At 43.0% G+C, this 10,829-nt stretch overlaps 1 protein-coding gene across 1 annotated transcript; it reads right to left on the reverse strand.

The window, feature by feature from the left end:
- Positions 1–1,245: 1,245 nt before the first annotated feature.
- Positions 1,246–7,703, reverse strand: LOC147010215 (muscarinic acetylcholine receptor M4-like). Its single transcript, XM_085863404.1, has 2 exons — positions 7,613–7,703; positions 1,246–5,325 (listed from the first exon to the last, which is right to left on the reverse strand). The coding sequence occupies exon 2, from the start codon at positions 5,268–5,270 to the stop codon at positions 3,174–3,176; it is 2,097 nt and encodes a 698-aa protein (XP_085719530.1). The 5' UTR covers positions 5,271–5,325; positions 7,613–7,703; the 3' UTR covers positions 1,246–3,173.
- Between the last annotated feature and the right edge of the window lie 3,126 nt (positions 7,704–10,829).

Here is a 10,829-nt window from a genome sequence, read left to right on the forward strand (position 1 = left end):
TACTCCCTTTACCGGTCCCCTATCCACTGCTATGTATATTCAGGTATGCTTGGTGTACACCATAATGGTACTTCTTGTCGACATGTCTTCAGCATTCAAGGAATGTTTACACACTTCGGCAGGAGACTTTCAATTGAAACCCTTTCTGTCATTCCAACAGCTGTGTGGCCAAACGTCACAAGTCGTGGATGTGCAGAGTACCAAGAACGATAAATCAAAGTAGTATTTGAAGAAGCCTTTAAAGGTACACTTGAGGTTTCCAAATGATAACGAAGGCTGGCTCTGGCACAGCTGAGCGAGCTCAACTCTGAGAAGTTTGAGATCTTGTTGATAGAGGAAGGTTCATGTATGAGGAGTCTCTCTCGAGTTTTGGTGCTTTACCTGTACCCATATTAACGGCTGTTCATTTCCAGTGACAACTTGCGCAGTTTGGTGAATCCATCAGTGGTTGTGCTATCGTTCAAACACTGTGCTCCAAAACGCCACGTTGAGATGAAAATCATTGCTTGCGTAAAAGCTGAAGCATCGGGCTTTGTCTCGCCTGTCACGGACATTATCAACCACTGTGACCACACGGTGTTGCATTTTTATTCGCACGGCTAATCATGGCGTGCAGGTAGGATACAACAATAACATGGACGAGCATGAAGCAGTTACAGGCATATTCAGTGGCTGATTGATTGGAAAGCTCAACAATGTAGTAAATATGTACATCACTATTAATATTGTACAATAGATTAAAAAATATATTTTGCTCACAAATATCATGAGGTGACACAACGATGAATGTGAAATGGAATATTCTCACAATTGAATCGTCAAATAATACATCTTCTATCGTAAGTCACCGATGATCATTTCATCTCCCCCATTATGGAGGATCCCCGTGTGATGGCACGCGAGTTCTCGGACGTGAAACTCGCCATCATGAATGCCATGTCATCAATTTGTGATGGTGTCCTGTGTCGGATCGATACTTTGGCCCGCTCTATGCAATATCTGCATCTCTCAATCTTTGTGCTACAATTCCTGAAAGACAAAGGAATGATGTGGTGTGTAATTATATATATATATATATATATATATATATATATATATATATATATATATATATATATATATATATATATATATATATATATATATATATATATATATATATATATATATATATATATATATATATATATATATATATATATATATATATATATATATATATATATATATATATATATATATATATATATATATATATATATATATATATATATATGGCATATTTACCTAACAAGAAAATTATTATGTACATAAGATTAATGAGAAAACGTTTAGATACAAGAAAGAAACGAGCGGAACAATTATCGTGACGATGCTCCATCTGCCGTACCGTGCGTCACGAGCCGCAGACAATGGAGACACCTGGTGGTGCGGTCAAAAGGGGGCAGAAGTGGCGAGGAGGGGAATGAGAGTGATGCGTGAAATCGTGGGACACGAATTGGTGCTTCCAGCCGGTCGTTATAGATTCCTCCAGGCAGTCAGCCGGCACGACCTACTCCCATCCCTTACGTCATCACCTCCCTTCCTTCCAGAGCCATAAGTACGTCGAGCAAATCACCTGTACGGTTTGACGAATGAAAACGTTCAAACCGAGGTACAAAGTTCAGACGACAGGTAGCTGAGAGGTCAGGTCGGCCTCAATAATATCTGGTAGTATCTTGGGATATAAAAATGGCAGTGGATGTGATGATTAAAACAAAGGGCAGATACCTCTGCTTGGCATACCTGTCAAAATAATATATTCTTACAGGATCACCTAAGCATGTTCCCATTGCTTCAGTCTATTGAACTCCCACAGTGCAATCCTCAGCAATGGTACACTGGGTCTGATGACCCTTAAACATTGCCCAATGATTCCTCCAACAGGAAGCAAAAGGTACAATGCACATTATTATTAAATTTTCTTGTGTAATCTATTTCTTTATTTCCTTTTCTTTAACAATCCTACATCTCTCGAGTGTTCGTAACATTGTGTCTAATTGTCCCTTACTCCCTTTCTTTTCAATTGGTTTCCAGTACAAGTGACCGGGCTTGGTGTTCGTGATAACTATGTGGATGTTTTTAAATGCCACTTTACATCCGGCTGAAGGAGAGATCGGATTGCATGGAAGCACTTGAAATATGGACCTGAGGAACGATCTTCATCCCACTAGCATTTGAAGGGTACACCTTTCGGCAGGTGATACAGGTAATCCGTTCGACCTGTGCGATTCTCTGAATGGTGTAAAAGAAATGGAGCGTTGGAGCAGACGAGGCAGTAAAAGCTGGAGTTGTCGAGACTTGCGTTCACACCGACAGATAATGCCATGATGGCTGTATGGGCATAATTATGGATGATGTATATGTTGGATGTTCAGATGATTGATTAAGAATATATATCTTTTTGGCAAAGATTTTTTTTTATTATTAATTAGAACTTTGTCAATATCTTTCTCTTCTGTTGACACTTCACATGACTGTTCAGTTCCTTGGACTTGATCTTAATTTAATTGTTCCAAACAAGCTCAGAATGAACATAATTTGAGAAGGAAAATGAACATCCCGGAAGTTCATCGTCGCTGAAATTGTTGAGCCGTTGCTGCCATGCTCTGATTTTGGGAGTTCTCGGTGGCCTCAATTTTGTGGTGCGACCCAGTGTTTGTGGCACAAAGACCATCACATTGAACACAATCAGCCATGGTGAGTGGTGTTTGTATCACCATCATGTCGAGAAGCCAAAATGTTCTGTACGAGCACACGGGTGTGCCGTGCCACCTTGCAGCGTGCCGTGCGCAGTTCGCTTCTGTGGTTGGTAACTTCCTCCAGAAACTTGGCTCAATACCTCCAGAAAAATCGAACTCGAGTTTCCAACACCATTGATTGAAGGAAGGTAAAGGTGTATCAGCAACCACCTGCACAATGATACAGATCTCGAATCGTTGGATATTATTGTACAAAATTGTTTGAATGTCATTCTGTCTGCAGGCACACCTCAAGTAGTGCAAAGATTATAAAAATAATCACTTTTTGTTCAGTGCATTGTGAAGTGCGATAATAAAGGAGGAACTCAGTTTTATGGCGTCGACAATGATGATGCAATAGGTTTAACAAAGTGACATGAAGGATACCAGCCTTCAACGCCCCGTAGCAAAGTTTCTATAATGGCATCTCAGCAACCTCTTGAATGTCCTTTTGAAGGCGGCATTGCAGAGAGCGTAGCATGCGGGATTTATGGTGCTGTTGATGTAGCAAAGCCAGTAGCCTGCCGTCCACACTCCACCGGGTACACAGCCGTGACACAGGGCATTTACAAGCACGGCTACGTTGTAAGGAGTCCACGTGATGATGAATGCCAGCAGAATGGCCAAGATTGTCCGCGTCACTTTTCTCTCTCGTGCGGCCACCGCTCGACGCCGTCGTTGGGCCTGTCGTGCCACCGAAGCGAAGCGACAGGCCGCCGTCATTTTCTGTCTGTAACCTGCTTCACGTGCCTCAGCCACACTGACGACTTCCACGGATGTTCTTACGGTCGTCTTTGTTGTAGCGTTTGTTACGATGCCAGCTTCACCCAGGTTTGTGCTTTCTTCTATCACCGGTCGAGTTACAATTCGAATTCTTGCCCATCGAGATGTTGCCGATGCCCGATTGGTCACCGATATTCCTGGGTGCAACTCCAGAGGCTTGATTTTGCCCTCGTGAGATGAGCTCTGACACTTTTCTGCACTTAAAAATGGGCTTTCACTCTCTTTGTTTCTTTCCATTATTTGTTCTTCTTTCTCTTCGTCATCTTTCTGTTCTTTCGTGTTTCCATGTGCTTTGTTCTCTTTATTTTCGACTTCAGTCTTAACGCTCAATGTGGCCAACGCCAGGTCAGCAACTGACTTGCCGAGTGAAGCTTGTTTAAAGTCTTTATCGTCAGAGGTGCTCTCTGCTTCAGATACCAAATCGACTGCCGACTGGGTTAAATGGGTCTTATTCAAGGCAGAAGGTTTATTCTTTCTATTTATTAATGAGGTCTTTATGGATAGGGACTCGTTTAATGAACCTTGAACTAGGCCTAACTTGTTGCAAAATGAATCGTTCACGAGATCCTTTTTTTCGATCATAGCTTGTTCAGATATGGTAAGCCCCAGCAATGCCTGTACGAAACCCGCGCCAGCGAGTGGAGCCGGAATAAAGCTTGTGTAGCACGATTCCTCTGGATCCATCTTCGTGATCGGGGCTGTGGAAGCCTGCGAAATGCTGCCGGCACGACTGTTCTCGGCACACACTGTTTCATAACTTTCCATTTGTTTGGCAGGCGACGGTAGTTCCTTTATGGAGTCTTTTTCGCCCAGAGAGATCTCGCTCGCGGCATGCCCTCTTACGGTTGGTGGTGTTAACGCCATTCGCAGCCGACAGTGCGCAGCTCTGGCTTGTTGCCAGACCAGGGAGAGAGTTCTGGCAAGGCATGAGACAAACGATGCAAAGCAATGTGGTCCAAAGCTGATGGCGGGGCTTGACGGGGAAGTCGCCGGTAATGTCCCGAGACCAGGCCTCATCACACGGCAGCGACTTGCATGTGACACTCTTATGTAAAGAAACGTCATTGTTATAACCGGTAGATAAAAGGCAATGATAGCTGTTCCAAAAGCTGCAGCGGTGTTGGAGAGAAACTGGATGTGGCACTGACCATTTGGGAGGGAGCGAACACCAGATGTCGATGGCCACAGCAAGATGGCTGGCGCCCAAAGTGCCAGTGAGAGCAACCATGCGGAGGCAATCATTATGCCGGCTGTACTAAGAGATCGACGCACTGGGTACGTCAGGGGTTTGGTGACGCAGAAGTAGCGATCAAAGCTGATGAGAAGAAGGTTCATAACGGAAGCATTGCTGACAACATAGTCGAGCGCGAGCCACAAGTCACAGAGGAGTGGACCCAGGAGCCAGCGGCCAGCCAACACGTATAATGTGTAAAGGTTCATGGAGAAGGCTCCAATGATGAGGTCAGCACAGGCCAGACTAAATAGAAAGGCATTGTTCACCGTTTGTAGTTGCCGGTTCACCTTGATTGAGAGCATCACCAAAACATTGCCCAAGATCGTCACCAAACTGAGAACAATAGAGAACGTTGCTATGGCAACAACCTCGAAGAGGCTGTAACTTTCCACAATCAGCGGTGCTGTTTTGTTTGTCCCCTCGGTGCTTCTGTTGTCCCAGGTACCATGTTCTGTTGAGTTCATGATGCTCATCGAATATGGTGGTGCTGGTGGTGGTGGTGGTGAGGCAGTTGAGTTCACCGGATCTCTAGAAGAATGAAGCACAATGGTGTAAAGGAAAGTAAAGGTCATTGAAGGTAAAAATGTGAGTTCGAGTATAAAGAGCTTCAAGGCAGAATGTGTATACAGGAATCTCTCATACCCTGAAATCTAACAACTACTTTGGCTTGATTACTCGGACACGTAGCGGTTAAACTGGAGGGAGACGCAAATGGCCAGGAATCGATTTCTCATCAGTCAATTGGTATCTTCCGTTTCGTGAAAAAAAATTATTATTATTTTTTGCTTCTGCTCGAGTCTTTCCCCTTGACGCAAATCTCACTTTCTACGTCTATCTCCATCTCTCAGAATAAATTTGTGATAAATCGCGGCTAAAGATACACTCAATTGGGTCCTAATTGCTATTTTAACAGTAAAGTGGCCATTTCGAACATGACCTATACAGTTCACAACTTGCCTTGCTTACAACGGAACACAAACTTGCAGGTTGTGAACCTTTTCCAGATTGGTACAAGAAAACCTGTAAGAAACTAAAACGTTCATCAGCACACAAACCTTCAAACGAATTGTAATTGGAGGGGTAAATGAGATAGCGAGAACTCGGCAGTGATCGAGTAGCTCGATAGACCTACAGTGTAGAGTTGTGTGGCTTTGCTGCTGCCATTATGCAATAGAAATGATTTGAAATACTAAAGACAACTCTATCCATACCGGCTAACTCGGCAAGACAAGGCATACTGATAAAGCACACTACCGGCAACCTATTCCAGCTGTCGTGGGCCATACTGCTGATCCAAGCTAAGACAAACTTCTTCCATTGTTGTGCATTTACTGCCAAATGTTGGATTGGTCACTCCTAGAGGGTGGACTCTGTGATCCGCGATATGGATCCACTCGGAAAACATGCAGATAGATTGTCTATCCTCCTTGAAAGAGCAACTCAAACCTGGTGGTTTGGTTCGATCTCCACCGTGCAGACGGCAGAAGATTCACAGAAAAGACCATTTGTTGATTCGATGTTGGGGACCAGGCCCAGTGCTCTTCCTCCTCAAGCCAGAGTGCAGAGCCATAATTTTGGGCAAGTTGTTGCCTCCCTATTTCCAATTTCGAAAATTAATTATCACCTCGTGGCCACGGCCCGGTCCGTGACTTTCATCAGGTGAAGTATGACCTGCAATCTTTCTCGGACTTGCGCATCTTTGAAGATCACACTCCGTTGATTAAGTGCACATCACTTGCTTGCTCGACTGCTGGTGGACCATCCTGATTGAGTGATCGTTGCCTTTGCAAGGCCAGGCTTGTGATCACGGTGGATTTATTGTCCTCAATACTTTCTCTTCAATTACAAAATGATCTTTTCAATGGTCGATCAAAATCTGTTGAACAAAATTCTAATGGAGAGATGATGTTCCACTGTGAGAAATTATCTCCAAGCTTTGTATCCCATAAGGCAACATCAATGAGTCACTGCTGGCTTCATGTCTTGATGAGATTAATTATCCTCCACTCTCCCACCACCCACCCTCCCACCCACCCATTCTCACCGCCGTGGTATCATTAGCCGTTGATCTTAATGGCTTTGTCTGAACGACAAGCAACAGAATGCAACCAAATTGGAACATAAAAAGGTTCTCATTTGCACCCACTCACTGGCTGTCCATGTCGTCGTCGCCCTGGCTTCAACACTCGCATCTTCCTTATGCCTTGTCCATGTTCCACTTTGAGGTCGACAAACATTCCGATACCTTTCACTGTGACACAATTTGTTCAGCAAGCTACGAGCATTTTTCTCTTGTCGCACAAACTGTGTCCCTTCCAAATTTGCCAATAGTCTCAGGAACCGGGGAACGTGTGACATTGTAACGACTCCATTAAAATAGGATTCTCACCACCTTCCATCCCACAATACCACAGCGCAATGGGTCCTACTGGCATTGATGTCTTCAAACCTCAGACTTTGCTTCCCAAAGTACTCAAGAACCCAGGACCTTTGCTTTCCAAAGGATACGTAAACCTTCATTGCCACAGTCACCCGGATCGACGGATTTTACATCAATTGTCGGATAAATACACATTGTACGAAGACAACGCAACAGGTGAAAGTGGTACCGTTAAGGTACGTTTCTACCCCACGAGAGACGAATGCAGACACTGACAGATATAAGCCTCAAATATGTTTTATCCTCATTACATCTACTCGTGTTAATTCTGATATTTTCTGATTTGAACACCAAGAAGAGAAAGGATAAAGGTGATTGAATGAGAGATTATATTGACAAGTATGGAATAACGAAGAGATGAAGCAGATCCCTTACCTGATCCCGATTTATCTTCCTTTTCCTCGCTGTCCCTCACTGAGCACCGCTTTGGCCACTCTCTTATTCCACCTCCTTGCAACCCCTCCCCCCTTCTTGCCCCTCCCCTGCGGCCCCTCCCCTCAATATCTCTCCCTCTTTTAAAGGGTTGAAATCTCGATGATGAAGAGAGCCCAGCTGATGATCCAGATGGTCGTTAAATGTGTCAGTTACTCAGTCAGTTATCCCAGTCCGATGTGATTATATTGGATTATTGGGATAAAAGCAAGTGTGATGCGAGTTTTATTTGTCTGTGTAGTACAAGCTAAAGGAGTTCTTATTCTTTAGATCTTTCCACCTTTACACCTCTCTACCTCTCGCTTCACCACGTCTATCTCTCTACAATCTCCACTTTTACTAGAGTTGCATTAAACTAGAGAAAACTGTGTGTACCGGAGCTGCCTCTTCATAAACCCAATGCTGTAATATTAATAATAATAATAATAATAATAATAATAATAATATATATAAATAATAGCCTTGTAATAAATAAATAGCGTTGTCCCACTTCTCCGATTATGACCCTTCCTGGTCTATAATAACCACAGCTGTTGAATCAAGATCTTCCGGTGAACATCCATAATGGGATAAGTCAATGTGCTTTCACTCATCGATCATTACCATCACTAACTGGAAGTGTTCGTTAACGTATCACTAAAATATTGGGTTTACCTTCAGCTAGCTTGGTGACGACCTGTGCAAATAGCTTTCTTATTTAATAATTTAAATTACACACTGATAGTGGTGCAGACCAATCCTATAATGTGGACGAGTCAGATATATATATATATATATATATATATATATATATATATATATATATATATATATATATATATATATATATATATATATATATATATATATATAAATAATTGAAACATCTGGAGTGTGACGAGCACTCCCCCGATCTCCATTGGACAAAGTCCTACACCAAAGAATCACCTCCAACCCAAAGGCCTCACCTGGTGATTCTGTCAAACAGACAAAGATTACATGGTCAACATCAGTTAAACGTCAAACGGAGCCGCCCCTGTCCAATGGAGATCGGGGGAATGCTCGTCACACTCCAGATGTTTTGATTTACCCGCTGATCACATCACGTGCCTCCTGGTTGAATGGTTTGCATTAGCGGGAACATTCGTTTGGGTGGCAGACGGACGGTTGTTCTTTGCGGATTATGTGGTTTTACCATGCGAGACATAATCCGCAGCGAAAACCGATACATAGCACGATATATCAAAAAGTTGTGGACGGATTCACACAAAACTTTGTGGACATGTTTGGTATATATATATATATATATATATATATATATATATATATATATATATATATATATATATATATATATATATATATATATATATATATATATATATATATATGACAAGGCAGAATTAATTTGATTTTGATGAAGATCAGAATACAGATATGAGAATTTAAAAAAGTTATTCCTCGCATTGTGAAATGGGGCCAAAAACAATATACAGCACGATATCTCAAAAAGTTGTGGATGGATTATGACAAAACGTGGTGAATCTCTCTATCGAGTGCAACCTGTGGCTGCTGGTTGCATCATTGGTTGGGACGCAGTTATGCCGCTGATGCAGTGTCCCCCTTACCAGTACACTGGTACTCATTTTGCCGACCTCGGAAGGATGACAGGCTGAGTGAACCTCCTGGTGTATTTTTTTTTAATTCAGCGGCCAACGGGGCTTGAACACAGGACCCTAGGAACCCAAGCTGCCACCCTAACTACTAAGCCAACACCAGGCTTAACGTGGTGAATGAGTTGGTCAGATGACAAGAACAAGCTGATTCGATGTTGGTTCAGGTCAGCAGATCCAGCCTATCAGTGGGATACAAAACGTGAACTGTTCAGCCTGGTGGAGGAATGCTCTTTCCCGAGTCTGCCATTCCAGTTATTTTTACAACACATTGCTTTTTTTGTTTAACATATTGTGGATTATATTAGACTTTTATTACTCCCTTCCCCACCCCCCAATCCTGTTACCCAGGATACAAGCACATTCTTCATGCTCAATGTCTGATCACTACATGTATAATTTGCTCTGAAAAAGCCGCTACCACTGACAGAATGTAATTTTCCTATGACGTCACAGCCATTCTATTAAAAGCTATTCAGTGCAAATGCTCAAAAACATTGCATGAACAATAACTGCTACATTTTGTGATCCTTCTCTTTGTTTACACCGTCCACGACTGCGTTGTACCTTATTTGCTCAACGTGCATGAAATGTAATCAAGAATCTGGTGTCCAACCATGGACAGGCATGTCCATCTACAGTCGATTCAAAACCGCAGCAAACAGTACACACCACGCTTAGTTCTTGTCATTACGTGTCGTCGAGTATCCTCTTAAAATGGAGAGGACTTTTACACCAGTCCCAAGACGTGGGGACTTGATAAATTCAACTCTGTCTTCTCCTGCCTCCTTTATGGTCTTGCATTGTCCCTCATCCCACCCCATCCCCCCAGCTTTCTGCAGGGCACACACGGTCCACCATGTCACCTTCTGGTGAAACTACATAAATCCTGCCTGTGGAAACAACTTCTACATTCTCTTCCATCCCATTCTTCCCTCCAGGTCTTCAACACAGCTGTTTACCACCATCGCATATTGTCCCGAATGTAAAACCATGATCCATTTTATCCCCGTTAACCCCCCTCCAAATCCCTCCATAAATTTTCCAATTTTCCCTCCTCATGCTTTCCTTCTGTAATCATCTTGTCCACACCATGCATCCTCTCCTGCCCCCCATTCCTCCCCATACCCATTGCTTGTCCAAATCTGCCTCTGTCTTGGCCTTCAACACCGCTGTTGGTGTTTCCGCTCTCTCTCTCTCTTCCTCTCTCCACTGTTCCTTTTTGTCTTGTTGTATCCTGATCTGTTCAGTGTATTAGTACGAGCTCTTCCACGAGCCGAGACTATGCACAGTATACAAAAAAATTTAAAACAATCTTGTATGTGCAGCAAGTGTACAGGTTGAGGATATATAGAGGATTCGGCTCGTAGAAGAGCTAGAAGACAAAGCATGTAGAAGTTGAACAAAAAACCCCCCCCAAAAAACCAAAGGGGTGAAGGTGAACAGTTTGATAAAGGATGTGTGGACAACATTCAAGCGAGTACACAAAGCTGCAGACAAAGAAGGCA

The sequence above is a fragment of the Eptatretus burgeri genome, chromosome 17 (assembly GCF_056783735.1).
Source record: "Eptatretus burgeri isolate ZD-2024b chromosome 17, Ebu_testis_v1, whole genome shotgun sequence".
Classification (NCBI taxonomy): domain Eukaryota; kingdom Metazoa; phylum Chordata; class Myxini; order Myxiniformes; family Myxinidae; genus Eptatretus; species Eptatretus burgeri.

Coding starts and splice junctions, on each gene's coding strand:
- LOC147010215 (XM_085863404.1), bottom strand. CDS start 5,270: ATGAGCATCATGAACTCAACAGAACATGGTACCTGGGACAACAGAAGC.